Genomic DNA, 23,063 nt, shown 5'->3' with positions numbered 1-23,063 from the left:
GCCAAGAAGATAAAAGCTAAATGCATTGCAGGGAATCATTTACAGGAACTGGATGGAAATAAGATTGAGTTATTTATCAAGGATGTAGACTGAGAATGTAATAGCAAAAGGGGTCTGGAAAATATTATAGTCTTAAATAAGTAATGTCAGATAATGCTGGGTGGAACAAACCAGTTTTAGACAGATAGACAGGCAGAGCCCAAGAGATAAAGTATAAAAAGTGACATGATGAGGAAGGAAGGACAATATCTCAAGCATGGCAGACAAGGAGATGGAGTGATATAATATAAAGAACAGCATGCCTTTCCTCATGCTAGAGTAAAGGTGCTCTACCTTCATTTTATCCTGCTTTGCTGAGTATTGGTGACCCTGGGCTCAACGTTATTGACTATGGTCAGGTCAAACATCTGCCAATGAATTTTGTCTTTTACTGAGACAAATTAGAGAATCTAGAATGAATCCACAATGAAGTGAGAGCCTAGATGATAGCATTCAAACATGGGGACCCAGCACTGTCTTCCTATCCCCTACTCCCCACTTTTCATGTTAACAATCAATAGCCTTATCAGTTCTCCAGTTCATAAACCTATAAGATGCTGACATCATCTTAACAGACTCCATTCAATAAAAGGTCTTTCATGAGATATCCAAGTGACAAAGTAGATAGTGTTGGACTGGGAATCAAGAGGACTCGAGTTTGAATGTTGACTTAGGTGCTTGCTAGTTCTGTGATAGTTCTGTGATCTAGAGCTAGCCATTTACTCTCTCTTCTTCAATTTCCCTATCTGTAAAATGGGGATAGTGGGTATTCAATCATGGGGACCCAGGAAGGAAATGATGAGGATCTAGTTTGAGATTAAATTATAATAACTGATATTGATAAAGTGCTTTAATGTTTTTAAAGCCTTACATAGAGAATCTCATTTGACTTTTAATACAGTTTTGTGAGGTGGGTGATATTATAATCCAGAAGACCCAAGCTCAAATCTGGTTTCATAAACACTTATTGACTGTGTCTCCCAATCTGACTCAATTTCCTCATTTATAAAGTGGGGAGAATAAAAGCATCAGTCTTTCAGGTTGTGCTGAGGACAAAATGAGATAATATTCATAAATTGTTTAGCAGAGGTGGCCTATAGTAGGCACTACATAAAGGTCATCATTCTTACTATTTTCATTTTGTGGTTGAGAAAAGTGAATCAGAGATTAAAGAGACTTGCCCAAGGTCTAGCTTTTCACTGTCTGAGCCAGAATTTTAACTCTAAACTTCATGGCCTGAAGTTCAGCTTCAATATGTCCCTTGCCATCTAGCTTTCTAGATGGTGCTAGTGGTAGGACAAATGGGTCAAATAGAAGAGTCAAATCCAAGCAAGTAACATTTTGGCAAAACAGCTCAGTGCCAGAGATGGGGCACAAGAAAGGAAAGAAAGAACATCACATAGAAAGGTCAGAGTAGACTGAAGCAATGACTGTACCATCCTCCTTCACCAGTACTAATCAGCCAAATGGATGCAATTGGCTGACCTAGAGAGATTAATGATTAATTTGGCATTCAGTGGAAATCTTAAACTGCAAGGACAGATCAGAGACAGATGCTATTCAAACTTGGAATGACTGTTGCATTCATATATCATGAGTTTCCTAGAAACTATCTTTCTTTTATGAATAAGAACCTTGGGAGGCTTAGAAATAAATGATCTGTTCCCAACAAACCACCTGTTGTTTGTTCAGAAGCTGTGTTAGAGCAAATATTTAAACCAGGCTTTGGACTGCTTTGCAACCACTGTTGCCCTGCAACAAGGATGATTATCGGTTAGTTGGAGGATACACTCCTCTCTGAACTGAGTTTTTTTAATGTGAAAGAATGGTTAAATAGTCTTTTGTGGGGGGTACAAAACAGCACTGGAAAATCCCTGTGTGGAAATTACCTGAAGTCCCAGAAATACATAAATAAGAGATTTGAAACTCTTATTTTATCTTAACTTAGTTTTATTTCATATTTTCAATTTCTTATATTAGCAAAGTATCCCATGTATCCCTCCCTTTTTCCTTCCCAGAAGGCCATGCCATGCAATAAATAGTATTTTTAGAAAGGGAAATAAAAGCAAGTATGACTAATTTGATATATTGAAAAAGTATGAAAACTATGCAATGTGTAACATTTGTGGATTTATCATCTTCATGAAGGGGAGGATTGGGGCTATCTTCTCACATGGAGTACTACTGGTCTTGGAATCAAGAGGATGGGAGTTCAAATCCCACCTCAGACATTTGACTATTACTAGCTGTGTGACCTTTGGCAAGTCACTTAACCCTGACTGCCTCACATTCAGAGCCATCTCCAGTTGTCTTGATTCATATCTGGCCACTGAACCTGGATGACTCTGGAGGAGAAAGTGATGCTGATAACTTAGCACATCATTTCCTCACTTAAATCCAATCCACGTGCTTGTCATGATTTCACTTCCCTGATGTCATGGTCTTCTTCAAAAACAAAGGACAAGGGGTGGCTAGGTGATGCAGTGGATAGAGCACCAGCCCAGGAGTCAGGAGGACCTGAGTTCAAATCCAGCCTCAAACACTTAATTACCTAGCTGTGTGGCCTTGGGCAAGCCACTTAACCCTGTTGTCTTGCAAAAATTAAAAAAAAAAAAGAATAAAGGACAAAAATCATCATCACTTGATATTTTGGTCATTCTCTTTGCATACCACCAAACTGATTTCCAAAATGTTTGCACCATTTCACAGATCTATGAACGATATACCTAGTGATCCTCTCTTTTCCCAACCTGTTAATAAAGATTGTTGTTACTTTTTTCAATTTGCAGGATGTGAGATGAAACCTAGGCTTGTTTTGATATTCATTTCTCTAATTATTAGTGATTTTGAGCATTTTTATGTGGCTATGAATGCTCTGCAGTTTTGAAGACTGTTTTTTCACATATTTTAACCATTTATCTGTTAGGGTTATACCTTATTATATTAAGAAAGGCACTAATAGGTGATATAGACTCTGGTTTTCATATCAAATTCACTCTATTCTCCCAAATCCCCTAAGTTCTCTTTTGAAAAGTTTCTAACTAAAGGACTTCAATTCTTTTTATGAATTTATTGTTCATTTTGGATGAACAGATGAAAGTGCTCCCCATTTTACAGATGGGGAAAATGAAGAAGAAATAGTAAATAGCTAGATCTAGATCACGGAACTAGTAAGCACCTAAATCAACATTCAAACTTGAGTCCTCTTGATTCCGAGTCCAACACTATCCACTGTGTTACTTGGATCTCATGAAAGACCTTTCATTGAATGAGGTCTGTTAAAATGAAGCCAATAATAACGGAATTTTCATTAGCCACTACAGGTTTATGAATTGGAGATTGCTAACATGAAAGGTGGTGAGAGGGGGATAGGAAGACAGTGCTAAAATCTGAACCAGGGTAATATCTAAATGCTTAGAGAGCAATTGTGAAGATTAAAAATGACTAATGACTAGATATGTGAAATGTGTGAGTGAGAAGTTGACAAAGAGGTTATGAACATGGGTGAATGATAAACCACCATAGAGTAATAATAAGGGTAAGTAGAATTAGTTATGTTTTGGAAATGTTAAGTTTGAGAAATCTGCAGAGACACTTGAATTCAAGATGTTTAAAAAGCATTTGATGATATGAGTCAGTATTTCAGAAGTGAGAGAGATTTAACTTTGAGGTCCAGCCCCGGGTACTAATTTGCCAATCCCACCTGCTAATAGATGGGCATCACCTTTGTTTCTAGTTCTCAGCTATCAAAGAAGAGTCAGAAAATAAGAAATAAGAGAATACAAGTGGGATAGAAGATAAATGACTAAAGGTCACAGATAGAAGAAAATTCAGTTCAAAACTCTGAGCAGAAAAAGATAATTTATCAGGGAAGGCATTAAAACAGAAGCAAAGATAACTTCCAGAATATGAAACCAAACATCTCTGAATAACAGTTTCAAGACAAAGAAATGAATATCTGATGATGAATAAAAGCATCTGACTTTCCCAACAACACAAACCACAGCAGTATTGTATTAAATGGTTTAGGAGGGAAATCAAAACTTTGGAAGCAGATTTCATGACCTGTACAGAAAAAAAAGACAATACAAAACCTACTTTGAACTCACAGGAATGAGACTTTCCAAAGAAAACAATGGATTGGGAATATAAATATACAGCAAAAATCCTTTTTTAAAAATGTATCTGGTCTCTACAAAGCAAAATATTATGTCTTTAAAAAGTATGAAGGAAACCTAATGATCACATGTTTTCCAGAAAAACATGACAACTCAAAAAACCTAATCACCCTAATGTAAGAAATAATTCAAGAAAACTACCCAAACCTCTGCATACAGAAAACAAAGTGTCAGTCCAAAGAATTCACTCCAGAAGTTCAACTCCAAAAAACAAATACACACACACACACACACACACACATGCATGCATGCATGCATGCATACCTCTGTTGCTAATTTCAAGATGCTTAGTGTTTAAACCTATTAATTTCAATGCCAAATAATAAATTCTATAAGCATTCAAAATATATCTATAGAAAAATGCAAATATTAGAAGACATATATATGTAAATATATATCTATATCTAGCTAGCTAGCTAGCTATATATTGAATGATGTCCTCTGTGGAGTAAAGGAGCTCAAGATGTCATACCCTACTAACCTGGGTCAAAACATTAATGAAAAATGCATAGATATTTGTGAGGCATTTGAAACATTTAGGGGGGGGAAAGGACAAACATAATAAGATAATTTCTTTTACAAATACTACAGACAATGGAAATGCAGAAAAGGAAAATAAATACAGCTACCATAAAACCCACAAAACTTAGAATAAATTATTCCAGAAAAAATGTATGTATGTGTATGTGTTTGTGTGCAGGAAACAAAGTTGGGGGGGGGGGAACATCTATGGGGTTAAAGCAATAAAAAGAACACAATAACAGCAGATGGATTATTAAGGATTTTCTTTATAGAGGCACTTGAGATAAAGATGAAAGTAGAATGGAACTAGAAGAAATGATGGTGAAAGTAAAGACCTAAAATAGCATGGACTAAAAATTCAAAAATTCCTTACATATGGATGAATTCAATTAACAGAAAACCAAAGAGAATGCTTAAATAACTCAGACTCAGAGAAGTAAAGTGAAATGAAAAAAGAACTTCTTGTTTTTGCCAGATTTGAAGAAGACTTCTTTCAAATCTTTAAGGAATGAATAATATCAACATTACAAAAATTATTCTTAAAACTTGAAAAACAAAGGAGGTCACTGCTAAAAGAAAAGCCCCTATACCAAAATATTATACCAAATTATACCAAAATAATCACTGCAGCACTAATACACTGCAGACAAAGTAGATGCCCATCAATTAGTGAATAATTGAACACATTTTGACACTCAAATATAGTGGAATATTAATATGCTGTAAGAAATGACAAACACAATGAATAAAGTGAAACAAGGAAAAGTCCATATGAACTGACAAAGAGTAAAATCAACATAACCCCCCAAAAATATTCAAGATGACTATAACAATATAAATGGAAGGAGTAATCACAACATATTAAAAAGTTAAGGCAACAAAATTATAAAAAAAAAACCATTATCCCAAAGAAGAGATATGAGAAAATACCCTCAATATACTCCTTTGCAGGGTAATGGGTTCATGGGACTGAAACCCTGAATTCCCCCCTTTTTCAATATATTGGTCAATATATTGGTCAATATATTGGTCAATCCAGCTTATTCCCCCCCCTTCTTCTTTTGCTCTTTTAAAAAATATCATTTGTTATGACATCTGAGGGATAAAAGAGGAAGGCATACAGGGAGAAATTTTACAACAACATAAAAAGAAATGTTTACTTAAAAAGAACATCAAACAAACAAAAAGAAATAAGAATTCTCCCAGATTACTGAAGGCATGCGTGAATATGCACAAAATCTCACCATTAAGTTTGAGGCAGGGTTTTCCTGAGACCCTTCCAGCACCAAAGATGTTAAAGATGCACAGATAGCAGCCCTCATCCTCAACTTCAGTTCTCATGAAGATGATGGTCGTTTCTCTGAGCTCTGTCTGCATCATTTCTATTTTATTTTTATAAGCTGGTTGGATTACTACCCCATAGCTTTCGCTAAAAGTTGCCATGTTTTCTGGTCCTTTATTAGTGAGTTTCTGCCATGTGACTATCAGGATATCTTGAAGATTCTTCAAGGAACATTTTAAGGAAGCAGGTCTCCCAAGAATCACTGGCTCAGCCTCAATCACCACATTTCCTGTGAGAGGAGGAGAGTTTGTTTTCCTTTTGATGTGAGACCAATATCAACTTAATTCACAGTTACCTGTGTGGGGCAGCTAGGTGGAGCAGTGGATACAGCATCAGCCCTGAAGTCAGGAGGACCTGAGTTCAAATCCAGCCTCAGGCACTTAATAATTGCCTAGCTGTGTGACCTTGGGCAAGTCACTTAACCCTATTTCCTTAAATAAATAAAATTTTAAAAATATATTCGTATAGCCCTTTTATGTACAAAACTACTTCCAATGAACAGATTTACTTTTCTTAACTGAAAGAAAATAAGAAAAAGAGAAAAACCAAGCCTCTTTCTCCCATACACCCCCAAATTCTGAACATGTGATTTCAGTAACAAATTGCATCATAGCACTTAATGAAACAGCAAATAAAGCAGAATGGAAACCATAAGTACATGCTCACAGTTCATATGATCTACTATATAATTTGAGAATTATGACCCTAAATCTCCACCTCTAGCTACTGACAACTAAATCATTTTATCAAGTTTTATTCACAAAGGAGATAATATTCACAGCTCCACTTTAGGGTTTACAATGCACTCTCCATAGATTAGTTCATTCGATCCTTTCAACACCTTTGTAAGGTAAACACTATTATTGTCCCCATTTGATAGACAAAGAAAATGAAGTTCAGGGAGACAACTTTCTTAGAAACATGAAACTAGAAAATATCCAAGGGAGGATTTGAACCTAGGACTTCCTGACTTGAGGTGCAGCATTCTATCCACTAGATGATTCTGCTTCTTGAGTAAATAACTCATGATCATCATTTGGACTGTTAAGCCTCAGGTCCTTGAAAATCACATGCTGCCCTTCAATCTCCTTTTCTCCAGGAATAAGAAAACAATTCATTTCCTGTTTCCCCTTTGACACTGTTTTCTGTCTGTTCCAGAGCGATCCTTTTCCAATATTCAAGCAAACAGGGGAATCCTAAAGCTAGCCTCAAATATCTGACGGCATGGTTCCCAGAAAAGAGTTTAGCTCTTGAGGGGAGCTACAGGAAGGAGCAATCCCCAGAAGTAGACATAGCAGATCAAAGTTTTGTTTGATCAATTTAATGACAAGTTTTCCAACAATTCAGGATCCCTAAAGTGTAATGAATTACTGATAGCATCTTCAAAAAAGAAGATGTACAACAAACAAAACAAAAAAACTGTGAGAAAGTTAAATGAGCTGGTCTCTCAATTCCTTTCAGGTTCTGATTCCATTCCTAGGAGTAAGGAAGTTAATAAACATTTAATTAAGCCTCTTCTCTGCACTTTTATAGAGAAGAGCATCACAAAAACTGTCTCATTTCATCTTCACAACAATTATGGAAAGCATTCTTATGATCCCCAATTTATATCTGAGGAAGCGGAGGCAGACAGAGGTTAACTGGTTCTCACAGGGTCATCTAGCTATTAAGTGTCTGAGGCTGGATCTGAACTCAGGTCTCCTGGGCTCTCAGCACAGGTGGCACAGGGGCTTGAGGGCCAGGTGTGGAGTCAGGAAGACCTAGCTCAAATATGACCTCAGACACATATTAGTGAGACCCTGTTTTCCTCAATTTCCTCATATGTTAAAAGGAGTTGGAGAAGGAAATGACAAAGCACTCTAATATCTTCACCATCTAAACCCCAACACAAAGAGTCAGACATGACTGAAATGAATGTCCAACTGCAGGTGCTGTGTTCTCTCTTCTTGCTACATAGCAGCCTGAATAAATACTTGAGGGATTGAATTGAATGAATTCTAAAAGTTTAAATGTTTTATTTATATCACTGATGAAAACATTAAATTGTTCCAGATTTATGAATAATAAAGTATTGTGACTCTAACTAGCTGAATGATCTTGGCCAAGGCATCTAATTTCACTGAGCCTTTTTAGCTATCAAATGAGAGGGACTGGTCTCTTTGATTTCTAAGCTTCCCTGCAGTTCTAGCACTTGGCATCTAGGACTGACTGAAGAGCTGTTACCAGTCAGTCTGACCTATATCTTGCCACTGAATTCCTATGATTCTGGAGGAGAATGTGGGACTGATGACTTTACACTGAACTGCCTCACTTAAATCTAATTTACTTACAATTCAAGACATCAACCTCATGAAATTATTGGCCCTTTTCAGGAAGGAAGAATTAAGAACAAGGGCTAACCTAATAGGAATTATAATGTTCAAGTTTCATTTCCTTCCCAGTAAAAATCTGAACTATTAGGAATTCTTAAATATTTCTTCCTCTTAGCTATGTAACAACTGAAAAAACCTGTGCCAATTTTTCAATTCATTTTCTCCTGCTTTGTCTTTAAAAAAAACTGGACAAAGATTTGAAGACTTTCTTTACACTGACTTCAAATTCAACTTATTCTATTTCCTTTCCTTTTTTTCCACTCTCCTGTCAATCTTCCAGAAATTCTCCATATTTCTCATAAAACTTGAAGTATCTTCTCTGAAACAAGGTCAGGTCAAGGTCTGCACATTAATTTAACCACCAACAGAACATGTATCAAACAGCAGAATGCATCACTGAGTTGGTTCTATTCACTTGCTTTAGTTATCAATCAAATCACACTATTTGTGACCCAGGACTGGGGCTCACCTGAATGATGTATTTGGACTTCCCATTTGACAATCCAATCTATTGCTCAGTTCTCAGTGACTAGGATGATCAAAAACAAAAATTCTCCTCAAAAACATTCAAACTGGTGAATCACTAGCACACAGTCTACAATATATAACACAAAATAATATCTAGGAACCTAGTGGTCCTATCTCAATTTGCTAAGAATATGAAGGAAAAATACGTCTTTACCTTGAGCCCAACCTGGCATCACAAGAGTCATTCCAAAAATCAGACAGCATGGGAAACTATGAGAGAAGAACTTCTTCAGCCCCTGAAGATAAAAAGTAAAATTCAGATGAACCTTTGGGTTTCAGTAAAATCACGATATCCATTTTATTCCGGGGCACTGACTAGTTTGACACAGAATGCTGTTTGTTTTTTGTGCCCAATGTATTTTGTTTTGTTTTGTTTTAGGTTTTTGCAAGGCAAATGGGGTTAAGTGGCTTGCCCAAGGCCACACAGCTAAGTAATTAAGTGTCTGAGACCAGATTTGAACCCAGGTACTCCTGACTCCAAGGCCGGTGCTTTATCCACTACGCCACCTAGCCGCCCCAACACCACCTAGCCGCCCCTTTTGTGCCCAATGTACAAGAGAACATGAGTTTGCAGCCAAACACCCTCACTGTGGTTTCAAAACAGCCAGCTTTGATGTAAGGAAAGCCAAGGCAAAAGAGCCAACTAAGCAGAGAATAGCCAGGGACTATTTGTCAATGGCACAATAGAGTCCCAGAAAGGTTCACACGATTTACAAACATCATTTTTTTTTTCTTTATACCAGAAGTCTGAGTGGTTCCTGTTCCTTGGAAAGGGATTTAGAAGCAACCCCAGCCCCCACCCCAGAGACCAGAGAATCCCAGAAGACAATGAAGGACTTGCATAAAAGCTGTAATATCAGTAATGTGTGACTGCTTTCCCAATCTCCTGTCCCTAAATTAGGACATATTATCAGAGACACTAAAAGTGGAAAGGGACTCTGAAAGGTATTGCGTCTGATTCTCTCATTTTACAAATCATGAAACTGAGAAGTTAAGTGACCTTACACAGTGAGAAAACTAGATCATAGCATTATCTCAGAAGAAACCTAAAAGAAACAGAATCCAATGAAATCCCACAGGACTTAATAGATTACAGGTCCATTTGACTTTAAATAGTAATCACTTCAACTTGAACATGTCTCAAATTAAGAACATTTTTTGTTCAGAATCAGTTTCTTCTATACTTTTTATTTGCATCATTCTTCTAATTCCCTATATTTTAAAATTTACTGTCATCTTGGATTCCTCCCCCTATATCTGACATTTAATCACTAAGTCCGGAACAGCTGGGTGGTACAGTGGATAGAGCACTGGGCCTGGATTCAAAAAAGCATCATCTTCCTGAAAAATCTGGCCTTAGATACTTACTAGCTGTATAGCCCTGGACTGTTTGCCCCAGTTTCCTCATCTCTAAAATGTAGTGTGAAAGGAAATGGCAAAGCCTTCCAGCTTCTCTGCAAAATGATGCTATAAGGAATTGGCTACAGTGGAAATGATGGGGAAAAACAACACCCACGCCAATTATTTCCTTCCATTTCTATTGCCACTATCAGGTCAAGACTTTATTACTTCTATCTTAGACAATAAAGTAATTGCAATACTAAATATGTATGCGCCAAGCAGCAGAGCATCCAAATTCCTAGAGGAGAAGAATGAGTTATAGGAAGATATAGACAGTAAAATTCTACAGGTGAGAGATCTCAACCTCCCTCTCTCAGAGGTAGATTTACATAAAATAAACAAGAATGAACTTAAGAACATGAATAGAATCTTAGAAAACTTAGACATGATAAACCTTTGGAGAAAATTGAACAGGGATATAAAGGAATATACTTTTTTTTTCTTATTTGAATAAAATAATCAATGAATTGAGCATGCAAATAAAAAAGTTAGAGAAAGAACAAGTTAAAAATCTCCAATGAAATATAAAATTAGAAATGCTGAAAAAAGAGAAAAATTAATAAAATCATAAGCAAGAAAACTATCAAACTAATAATTAAAACCAAGAGTTGGTTTTATGAAAAAAGCAATAAAACAGACAAAGCTTTGGTCAATTTGATTAAAAAAGGGAAAGAAGAAAACCAAATTAACAGTATCAAGATGATAAAGGTGTATTTACCACCAATGAGAAGGAAATTAAAATAATAATTTGCAACCATTTTGTCCAACTGTATATCAATAAATTTGATAATCTAAGTGAAATGGATGAATATTCATAAAAAATATAAATTGCCCAGGTTAAAAGAAAAGGAAATTAAATACCTAAATAACCCTTTTTCAGAAAAAGAAATTCAATAATCCATCAATGAAATCCCTAAGAAAAAATCTCCAGTGCCAGATGGATTCATAAGTGAATTCTGTCAAACATTCAAGGAAACAAATCTATGTAAACTATTTGGAAAAATAAGTGAAGACAGAAGTCTGCCCAGTCCCTTCTATGATACTAATATGGTGCTGATACTTACTTAAACCAGGATGAGTCAAAACAGAGAAGGAAAATTATAGACCAATTTCCCTAATGAATATGGATGCAAAAATCTTAATAAAGTATTAGCAAAGCAATTACAGCAAGTTATCACTAAGATAAGATACTATGACCAAGCAGGACTTATTACAGGAGTGCAGGGTTGATTCAATATTGGGAAAAATGTCAGCTTAACTGACTATATCAATAACAAACCTAACAGAAATTAAATGATTATCATAATTGATGCTGAAAAATCCTTTGACTAAAAAGCTAAAAACTAAAAACATGTGACTAAAACACATGAGAGAGAAGTAATAAATGGATTGTTCCTTAAAATGATAAGCAATATCTATCTAAAAGCATTATGCACAATGGGGAGAAGCTAAAAGCATTTCCAAAAAGATCAGAGGAAAAACAAGGATGTCCCTTATTAACACAACTATTAAATATTATATTAGAAATGTTAGCTTTAGCAATAAGAGAAGGAAAAAGAAATTGAAGGAATTAGAATCAGTAATGAAGAAACAAAACTCTCAGCCTTTGCAGATGATATGATGGTATACCTAGAGAACACTAAAAAATCATCTAAAATATGACTGGAAACAATTAGCAACTTTAGCAAAGTTGTAGGATATAAAATAAACCCACATAAATCCCCAACATTTCTATATATTACTAACAAGATACAGCAGCAAGTATTAGAAAGAGAAATTCCATTTAAAATAACTTCAGACAATATAAAATATTTTGGAGTCCCCTTGTCAAAGCAGACTCAGAAAGTCTAGGAAAACAACTATAAAACACTTTTCACACAAATAAAATCAGATCTAAACAACTGGGCAAATATCAACTGCTCGTGGATAGGCCAAGATAATATAATAAAAATGACAATTCTACCTAAATTAAACCACTTATTTAGTGCCATACCAGTTACTTTATTGAGCTAGAAAAAACTAGTAACTAATTCATATGAGAAACAATAAATCAAGAATATCAAGGGATTTAATGGAAAATTATATTATAAAGCATCAATTATCAAAACTGTCTGGTACTGGCTAAGAAATAGAGTTGTAGATCAGTGGAATAGCCTAGCTGCAAAAGAGACAGAAGGAAATGATTATAGCAATCTGTTGATAAACCCAAAGAATCCAGCTTCCGGGTTAAGAGCTCATTCTTCAGTGAAATCTGCTGGGAAAATTGGAAGACAATCTGGCAGAAACTAGCATTAGACCAACATCTCACACCCTATACCAAGGCAAGGTTGAAATGGGTGCAAGATTTAGACATAAAAGATAATATAAACAAATTAGGAGAACAAGGAATAGTTTACCTTTTAGATCAATGAAAAGGGGGTCAGTTTATGACCAAGGAAGAGATAGAGAACACTATAAAAAACAAACTGGATAATTTTGATGATATTAAATTTAAAAGCTTGTGCACAAACAAAATCACTGTAACCAGGATCAAAAGAAATGTAAATTGGGAAACAATTTTTACAACTAGTGTTTCTGATAAAGAACCCATTTTTAAACTATACAAAGAACTGAGGCAAATTTATAAAATAAAAATTTATTCCCCAATTGACAGTCAAAGGATATGCAAAGGCAATTTTTGGATGAGGAAATCAAAGCTACCTATAGTCATATGGAAAAAACTGCTCTAAATTATTACTGATTAGAGAAGTCCAAATTAAAGCCAATTTCTGATTGGCCAATATAACCAGAAAGAATAATGATCAATGTTGGAAGGGATGTGGGAAATCTGGGACACTGATGCATTATTGGTGAAGTTGTGAACTGATCCAACCTTTCTGGAGAGCAATTTGGTATTAAGCCCAAAGGGCAATAATAACGGGATTTCAGAAAAACCTGGAAAAATTTGCATGAATTGATGCTGAGTGAAATGAGCAGAACTAGAAGAACATTGTACACACCAACAACTACATAGGGTGATGATCAACCTTGATGGACTTGCTAACTTCATCAATGAAATGACCAGGGACAATTTTAGGGGATCCATGATGGAGAATACCATGTGTATCCAAAGAAGTAACTGTGGTATTTAAACAAAGACCAAAGATTATATCTTCAATTTTTTAAAAGTTACCTTATGTATTTGTTTTCTGCCTAGCATTTCCATGGCAACAGAGAGGCATCAACATCACCTCAACACTGTCCTTCATGTTAATGGATAGTGATAGAGATTATGAAAAACATACAGTTTGAAATGATGCCTTAGCATCATCTACTTCATGTGCTTATTGAGATTCTTAAGGATTTTCAATCCACATCTGATTTGGGATGGTGGTATGGCAGCTTTAAAAAGTGCTGCCCAACTCTTCCTTTTTTAAAATAGGAAAAGTCTCATATGTGTTAAAGGTATACCTTCTCACATTGGGGGGCGGGGATATAAGTGTGGTTTAAGCTAATGAGTAATGGTGAACAATGTGTTATCTGGGATCTCTGCTTTGGAACTTTTGAGCTCAGTCATTGGTTGAAAGCGATGGCAAAGTATCAATGTTCAATGTTCTATGATTGACCAAATTTAGCTAACAGGGTTGTAGAGAGAGGCTAATACATATGACTGCTACGAATCCATCCCAAACTGGATAGACATTTTATCTTTTGGGTTTCTCACTGGGAAATTACTTATAAGAAAAGAGCCAAGAGATATGACTGTAAATCTCAACTGGCAGTTCTGTCTCTTAAATTATTTGACAATTGCCAGAAAATAGCTTGGGTTATTTCCTCAAGGAAGTATCAAGTCTCATAGGGGATTTTTTACCTTGGGATTCTACAGTGAACATATTAACTCACAGTCTTCAGAATGGAATGAATAATCTTCTAATCTAGAAAAATTCCATCAGGGCAATGGGAATAAAGACCTTATTAATGAATATTACTAAGGCATTATTTCAAACTATATGTTTTTCATAATCTCCAGCACCATGCATCATCCATGAAGGACAGTGTTGGGGTGATACTGACATCTCACTGTTGCCATGAAAATGCTAGGCAGAAAGCAAATAGTTAAATTCTGTGCCCTTCTCTAGTAGACTATATCATGACCTGTATCCTAAGAAAATATATTCTTGCTTCGCCCTCTGAGAAGCTGTCTCTGAGAATAAACCTCTCCATGGTAGACCTTGTATTGATGACAACTGCCTGGGGTTCCCTGTTTCTGCCAAATAGATAAAGATCCACTGCTAGATGAATCTATAAAGACAGGAAAAGCGAGGTAGAAATCCAACAGAATTACAAACCAATAGCTCTTTGTTATCCAAAATGAGCCTTTGTTGCCCTTGAATACCCAGATATAATCTTTTGCACTATTCTCAAGATGACCTATACAACTTTCCCAGCACATAAGCCATCTCTGAACCCCTATAAAAACCCAAGTATTTCCCCTTTCCTAGGAGCCCTTTAATCCCCTGGGAACAGAGCCCACAGGCAATCTCTTAGTGCCTATGAAATAAAACTTATCAGTCCCTTAACACCCTTAGGAAATTTATGAAATTCTTACAGCACAGCTCATTAACTATCTCAGTGTCTTCCCACAGCAGAGCTTAAAGTCCTTTGATTTTGGAGGGTAGCCAAAGTTCAAACGTTTACAGGACTATAGTGTTCAGCTTAAAAAATATTTTAGTTTTAAAAATTATTTGCTGTATAGTTCTTACAATACTATAGATTTCATTTAATATGAAAAGTAAATATTGTCTGAAATCAGTGTATAGTTTTATTTTTTCTTTAGTTGTTAGCACAAAGGTCACAGAATTCTAGGAAATTATTAGTGAGAAAAATGTTTTGCATGTTACCTATTGTATTTTGTGTATTGTATTTTATGGGTTATTTCATGATTCCTATAGAAAAAAGTACAGAATTAATGTTTTTATAAAAATTGTATGAAGAAAAATTTATTTTAAGCAATTTTTAGTGAAAGATTACAATTTTTGGTGGCCACAGAAACTTAACCCCTTATTTCTCATAGATCAATATTCATGTTTTTAACTTTTTTTCCATTTTCTAAGAATGTTACCCCCATGAAAGTTGAGGATTGATTATATGTTCAAGATATTCACACTGTAAATAGGAAGGCATCTTGGAGAAAATCAGGAAGAAATAAAAGTGGTCTGGGATATACTTCTTAAAAAAGTTGGAACTGGTGCACAGGTTCTTGATTTCATTAGTATTCTTACTTCTCTTCCCATATATCATGTGCAATCACATTCTTTGGCAATTTATCTCTCCTCTACCTCCTCCCCCACTCAGTTAGGTTCAGAACCACCTGCTTCTTTGTTTTTGTCTCCTCTCTGCTGCTTTGCTCTGATTTTCTGTAAACTTCATCTGAAGTCCTAATACACTTAATTTCTGGCAACTTCCATGGTTCCTCTCACCATTTCCAGTGACTTATTCTTCCCTTTGAACTCAGTCTTTTTTGTATATAACATTTGACTATATATTGATATATTACATATGGCTATATAGCCTAGCTCCCGCCAAAAATGTAAGCTTTAAGAAACAAAGGGTTGGAAAGGAAAGAAACATATAGCTGGCCTGGGCCCTTCCTCAAAAATGGAAGTTCCTGGAAAAACTTGCTCCAGGAAAAATAAGGGGGCCAGTGTTTTCAAGAGTAAATGTATTTTAAGCAATCTTTAGTGTAAGGTCTCTTGAAGGGAAGGAGAGAAACTCCAAGGTAAGAAAGTCTGAGCTTGGGGGTGACAGTCTAAAAAGTCAGAAACAAATCAAGGAGAGGAAAGAAAAGTGTTCTTTTTGAATCTACCAGATACCCACTCAAAGTCCATTTTGTTCTCAAAAGGAGATTTGTTTTTAGAATAAAAAATATATTTACTTTTTAAACATGAAAGCAAATTGAATTGGACCTGAGGTGGGGACTTGGGGGAGAAAGCTCCCTTGTGTTTCAAATTTATTTTTAAAAAACCCTCAAAAAAGCACACAACATATTTTGTATTTCTATTAAGAACAATGTAAATAAGCCACATAGTCATGAGAAAAATAAAATTCTTGACTATTGTTTCAAATCTACAGTTTGGAAGTTTGTTAAATTCTTGAGAGGCAAAGATTCTTCAGGCCAACATTGTATCATCTGTTTGTTTAGGGATATATGTGCTTGTCTGTGTGTGTTTGTGTTTACATACATACATACATATATATGCAATTTCTCTTCCTCAGAAAAAATGTACAAATAGTGCTCTTCAAAACAATAATCAACAAGAAGTTATTAAGCAATTATCTATTAAGTTAGACATGGAGAAATCTCTGGGAAAGGGGCGGGATCTTCCAGCTGAACAGCATAACACAGGGGTTGCAAGAGCTGGGGAGAAACCTCAATCTATCCAGTTTGACCTTTGTTTATGACCTCAGGAAAACATGAATATACTTGCATGAAATGATGCTTGAAATGAGCAGAACCAAGAGAACATTGTAATAGGATATTAATGATACTGTTTTAAGAACAACTTAACAGTCTTTTGGGGACTTTATGTCATTTTAATTATTATAAATTCCCAAAGTAACTACAAAGAACATATGGAGAAAGATATTATTTTACATTCAGAGAAGGAATTCATAAATAGAATTATGTTTAGAATGTTTTACCCACAAACACAAATACATATATGACATATTTGTGTCTAATGTTAGCCAACTGGGTGGAAGGAGGAAAATAGGAAATTTCCATGATAACTTTATAATATATTGTCAAGGAATAGCAAGTTGCACATAATAGATACCCGTTTCATGTCCAACCAACTTTCCCCCGTTCTGTTGCTATGGATATGCTTGTTTTAATCTCTGAAGTTCAGAATAAAAGGGTTTTTTAAAAAAAGAAAGAAAGAAAAGAAAAGAAATCGACATATTTCAGTGCTTTTTAAATCTACCAGTTACCTATTCAAAATCCATTTTGTTATAACCATGGCTTGTCATTGAAAGCTTGCAAATCAATCATTTTTAAACTATAATAACGGGTTAGGATGCTGGTCATGAAGTCGGAGTAAATTTTTCGTTCTCAAGTACACCTTTCCATTTTAGAAGTTTACTGAAACTTTAATAAAATACTGTTTTATAAAAAAAAATAGATTGCATCCTCTCTATCCAAGTCTCGAGCTTCCACTGAATGTAAGAGAGACCCTGAAGGTGAGACGCCTGGACCCTCCAGCCTCCGCTTTCTCCTCTGAAAACTGGGGCGGTCGCCCGGATCCAGCACCCCTTCTTTTGTGCTGCTCCGGGGGGCGCTCCTCAGGCCCCTCCCCGAGCTGCCCCCTCGGCTCCCCTCCCCTTCCCTTCCAGTCTAACTCTCGCGCAGCACAACTGCCAGGGGCCGTTGTCTCGGGGCTCTGCTTTGGGAGCGTCTGTCTGCGGGTCGCAGCCCCCCGCAGCCCCCCGCAGCTCCCCACCCCGGGCCTCGCGCAGGCTCGGCTTCATCCCGGTGTCTTACCTGCCGCCCCATCAGCCAGAGGAGGGAAGCCTCCTACCCTGCGGGTCGCGAGGCTTCAGGGAGCTCCAGGCTTCGGAGTTGCCCCAAAACACTTTCCCTCAGGTTTACAGAAAGCATTGAATAAAGCTCCTCCCGCTAAGGGGCGGGCTTGTCTTCCCTTCATTTGTTAAAGGGAATTTAGAAATAAATGGAGATATTAAAATAATGCTTTGTATTTAAAGCCAAGAGTAAATCCCTAATGGGCACAAACTAAACTTTCCCAATAAAGTTAGCGATGAAGCAAGGCTGACCTTTGTCCCATTATGATTCTACACTAGTCCCAGCACTAAGGCAAGAGAAAGAACTTGAAGGAATAAGCAAAGGCAAAAATCTCTATCATTTTTGCAGATGATGTGATGGTTTAGCACAGATCCCTGAAGAATTAAATTAAATTAAAAAGTAGTCAAAACATTTGGCAATTTTTGTAAGGATGTAGGATATAAAAACAGAACAGTTACCATCACTATACTTGGAGACTGATATTTTTTTAAAAAATCTTTTTTTCTTTATTTTACTTTTCCTCCAGTTACGTGCAAAAGCAAGTTTCAACATTCATTTCCAAAACCTTGATTACAAATTTCTCTCCTTCCTCCCACCCTACAGCCCCCATTGAGATAGCAAGTTACTTGGTATAGGTTAAAAATGTGTAATCATGAAAAACATTACCACAATAGTCACATTGCAAAAGTAAACATAAGCTCCCTCTAAAAAAAAATTCAAAACAAAGAAAGTGGAAAAAAAAGTACACTTCAATGTGTATTCACAGACTATCAGCTCTGTCCTTGGGATGGATAGGATTCTTTATCATAAGACCTTCAGAGATCTCTTGAGTCACAGCATTCCTGAGAAAAGATAAATCATTCACATGATTTACCTCCTGCAATATTACTATTATTTTGTTTACAGTACATTTTACACTACATCTCCTTATGTAAATTTTTTACTAAGAGGATTCTGTTCATCATTTCCCAAAGCAGAACATCATTTCATCTCAATCACAGACCACAATTTGTTCAGTCATTCCCCAAGCACTGGGTATCCCCTCAGTCTCCAGTTCCCTCCCACCAGAAAAGATCTGCTATAAATATTTCTATAATATAGGGGTTTTTTTCTTCCTGAATCTAATATCTTCTAGTAGTGGCATGGTTTTATCAGTATCTCAATTTCCCTACATCCCTTCCACTGTCATTTTCTCCTGCTCTCCTATTAACCAAACCATTAAATCTAAGATAATACTTCAAAATTGTTCCAATCCACATTTCTCCTATCCATGGTGAGTTAGGACATTTAAAAAAAAATGAATGAAATAGATTGCATTGATAATTTCATCTGAAAACTATTCATATCTCTTGATTATTTATCAATTAGAGCATGACACTTTTTTTATAAATTTGACTCAGTTCTCTATGTTTGAGAAATGAGGCCATTATTAGAGAACTTGCTTCAATATTTTTCCCCACAGCTGCTATTGTTAAGTATATTTCCCTCCATCCTATTTCCCCATCCCCATTTATTTTATTCTTTCTCCTTTATCCTATCTCCCTCAAGAGTTCTTACTACCTCCCTCCCACAATCTTCTCTCCCTTCTATCACCTATCCTCCCAACCCCTTTCTCCCACCCTTTTTCTCTCCTACATTCTTCTAAAGTAAAATAGATTTCCATTCCAATTAAGTGTGAATGTTATTCCCTCTTTGACAATTCCTATGAGAGTCAGGCTCACTCATTCTCCTTCATCTTCCCCTCTTCCACACAACTGCAAAAGATTTTTCTTGCCTCTTTTATGTAAAATACTTACCTGATTCTACCTCTCCTCTCCTTTCCTTTTCTCCTACCATATTCCTCTCTTCCCCATTAACTCCATTCTTTTTAATATAGTATACCTCAAATTCAACTCCCACTTGTATCCCTTCAAACTACCCTAACAAATGAGAAAATTCATGACTTATCAATATCATCTTTCTATGCAATTCAACACCATTAAGTCCCTTATGATTTGCCTTTCCTGTTAATCTTTTTTGTGCTTCACTTGAGGCTTGTATTTGAAGATCAAACTTTCTGGTTAACTCTGGTCTTTTCATCAGCAGAGTTCAGAAATCCCCTTCTTCAATGAATGTCCATCCTTTCCCCTGAAAGAGTATGTTTAGTTTTGCTGACTAGTTGATTCTTGATTGTAATCCAAGCTCTTTTGCCTTCCTGAATGTCATATTCTAATGATCTCTTAATATAGAATGCTAAATCCTTTTTTATTGATATTTTATTTTTCCAATTACATGTTATGAAAGTTTTTTCCACATTCATCCAATTGTATAAGTTACACATTTTTTTCTGCCATCCTCCCTTCCTACCTCTATCCCCTCAGTAGCAAACAATCTGGTAAAAGTTGCATATGTACATTTACGTTTAAGATGTTTGCATATTAGTCATTCATTTTATATATGAGGAATTAGGACTAAGGGATCTTGGAATGCAGTCAAATATCCACTGTCTGGCAAAACTGAGCCTTCTCTTCCAGGGGAAAAGATGGACATTTAACAAAATGGGAGACTTCCAACATTTCCTGATGAAAAAACTAGATCTAAATAGAAAATTAGGAAATCAAACAAGAGACCCAAGAGACACATGAAAGGGTTAAAAAAAAAGGGTAAAGAAAAAAACTGCTAGAGGGAGCCAAGATGGTGACAAGAAAGGATCGAGTCTTAGGTGCTGATAAAAACTTTCAAACTAAGGACTCTAACTTATCTTTCAAGAGACAGAACCCACAAAGGGACCCAGAAAGGCAGTTCTCCTACTCAAGGTAACCTGGAAAAGAGCAGAAAGGCTCTGCTCCCTGGGATCAGAGGGGTGGCCCACCAGAGGGGTGGCCCACCAGAGCGAAAGAACCTCAGCCTCCCAGAGGCAGCCCCAGGGCACTGGGAGCCCCAGCTCACAGCAGCAGGGGAGTCTCCTGAGCTACACCCCGGGGAACACCGGCACAAAGTGGGGGAACAGCAGGGGACCTCTGCCAGAGAGAGCACGTGGAGCCCAGCACTCAGGGCACAAAGTGAGCAGCCTGGTCTTTCCAGAGCCCAGATCAGGAAACAGAAGCAGGCGGAGCCGGTAAGCAGGAGCCTCCAGGGCATGAGCCCATTGAACTGAGGGAGCAGAGTGAAGAGAGACTGAAGAGCTCTGCCCCTGCCCCTGGAACAGGACTCTAGGGCTCTGACCACATTCAGATCCTGATTGCAGTCTAGGCCTCCCCCCAAAAGAACAGCATGCTCCCCCACCTCATCCCCTTGACAGAGGGGGCCACTTATGGTCCTTCACAGGTCAGGAGGGAGGACAGAGCCTCACACACTGAGACCCCTGTGGGAGTGTCCCAAAAGCTCAGGAAGCACCCCAAAACCAGCAGAGAAATAAGAACACCATTGAGAAATATTTTGCAAATGAGCCCAAGAAAGATCAAAATACTCAGTCTGAAGATGAGGAAGCACAAGCTCCTGCATCTAAAGACCCCAAGAAAAATAGAAATTGGGCTCAGCCTATGACAGAGCTCAAAAAAGACTTTGAAAATCAAATGAGAGAGTTAGAAGAAAAACTGGGAAAAGAAAGGAGAGAGATGCAGGAAAAACATGAAAATGAAGTCAGCAGCTTAGTCAAGGAAATCCAAAAAAATGCTGAAGAAAATAGCATGCTAAAAACCAGCTTAGGTCAAGTGGATAAAACAGTTCAAAAAGTTATTGAAGAGAAGAATGCTTTAAAAAGCAAAATTGGCCAGATGGAAAAAGAGATAAGAAAACTCTCTGAGGAGAACAAATCCTTCAGACAAAGAATAGAATTCAGGGAGATTGATGAATTTACCAGACATCAGGAATCAATACTTCCAAACAAAAACAATGAAAAATTAGAAGAAAATGTGAAATATCTCATTGAAAAAACAACTGATATGGAAAACAGACTTAGGAAAGTTAAGTTAAAAATTACTGGAATACCTGAAAGTCATGATCAGGAAAAGATCCTTGACATCATTTTCAAAGAATTACTACAGGAAAATTGACCTGATATTCTAGAAGCAGAGGGCAAAATAGAAATTGAGAGAATCCACCAATCCCCCCGAGAATGAGATCCCAACAACAACCCCTAGGAATATTATAGCCAAGTTCCAGAACTCCCAAGTCAAAGAGAAAATATTACAAGCAGCCAGAAGGACACAGTTCAAATACTGTGGAGCTGTGGTCAGGATCACACAGGACCTAGCAGCAAGCTCATAGGGCTTGGAATATAATATACCGGAAGGCAAAAGAGCTTAGAATGCAGCCAAGAATGAACTACCCAGCAAGGCTGAATGTCCTCTTCCAGGGAAAAAGAAGGACTTTCAATGAACCAGGGGAATTTCAAATATTCCTTTTGGAATGGCCAGAGCTGAACAGAAGGTTTGATCTTCAGATACAGAACTCAGGTGAAGCATAGAGATTGAAGGAGAGGGGGAAAATATGAGGGACTTGATGATGATGAACTGCATATATTCCTGCATAGAAAAATTGCACTGATAATACTCATATGAACCTTCTCAGTTAATAGAGCAGGTAGAGGGAGCTTTTATAGTCGAAGCACAGGAGAAAGCTGAATTCGAAGATAAAATATGGTGTAAAAATGGAGTCAATAAGAAAAAAAGGGAAATGGAATGGGAGAAAGAAAAAGGAGAGGGGGAATAGTCCAAGCTATTTCACATAATAAGATTTTTTTTTTTATTACAATGAGCTATTGCAATGATATAGAAGGGGAGAGGCAAGGGGGAATGAGGGAACCTTTGCTCTCATCAGAGGTGGCTAGGAGAGGAAACAGCATATATACTTAATGGGGTATAGACATCTGGAGTAAGAAGGAGGGGGGAGCAGGGGGAAGGGGTGGGGATGTGAATAAAGGAGGAGAGGATGGACCATGGTGGGACAGTGGTCAGATATAACACATTTTCTTTTTTACTTCTTGCAAGGGGCTGGGATTGGAAGGCCTGACCAGGACCATAGGGCCAGGTGGATTCTGGGCCTAAGGGGTGGTATGGGGGCTCAGGGCCTCTTGGCCCCAGGACCAGGGAACTGTCTGCTGTGCCACTCAGCGACCCTACAGCAGAGTCAGAGTGAAAGGA

General features: G+C 37.0%; 1 protein-coding gene across 8 annotated transcripts in view; it reads right to left on the bottom strand.

Annotated features, from left to right (window-relative positions):
- LOC141507115 (OX-2 membrane glycoprotein-like) overlaps positions 1-18,054 on the bottom strand; it is a 74,985-nt gene extending 56,931 nt beyond the window's left edge. For 4 of the 8 annotated variants that reach the window (XR_012474077.1, XM_074214502.1, XM_074214503.1 and 1 more), the window contains exons 1-3: positions 17,902-18,035; positions 9,136-9,217; positions 5,984-6,310 (exon numbers count right to left, since the gene is read on the bottom strand). Coding sequence is in view for 7 of the 8 variants with exons in the window: in XM_074214502.1 (XP_074070603.1) it covers positions 5,984-6,310; positions 9,136-9,217; positions 17,902-17,913 (421 nt within the window). In the remaining variant the exon portion in view is untranslated. The other 4 variants (XM_074214506.1, XM_074214505.1, XM_074214507.1 and 1 more) reach the window with 2 other exon arrangements.
- Positions 18,055-23,063: the final 5,009 nt, after the last annotated feature.

Source organism: Macrotis lagotis, chromosome 1 (assembly GCF_037893015.1).
Source record: "Macrotis lagotis isolate mMagLag1 chromosome 1, bilby.v1.9.chrom.fasta, whole genome shotgun sequence".
NCBI classification, from domain to species: domain Eukaryota; kingdom Metazoa; phylum Chordata; class Mammalia; order Peramelemorphia; family Peramelidae; genus Macrotis; species Macrotis lagotis.
The sequence above is the reverse complement of the archived record's forward strand: the minus strand, read 5'-3'. Positions and strand labels throughout refer to the sequence as shown.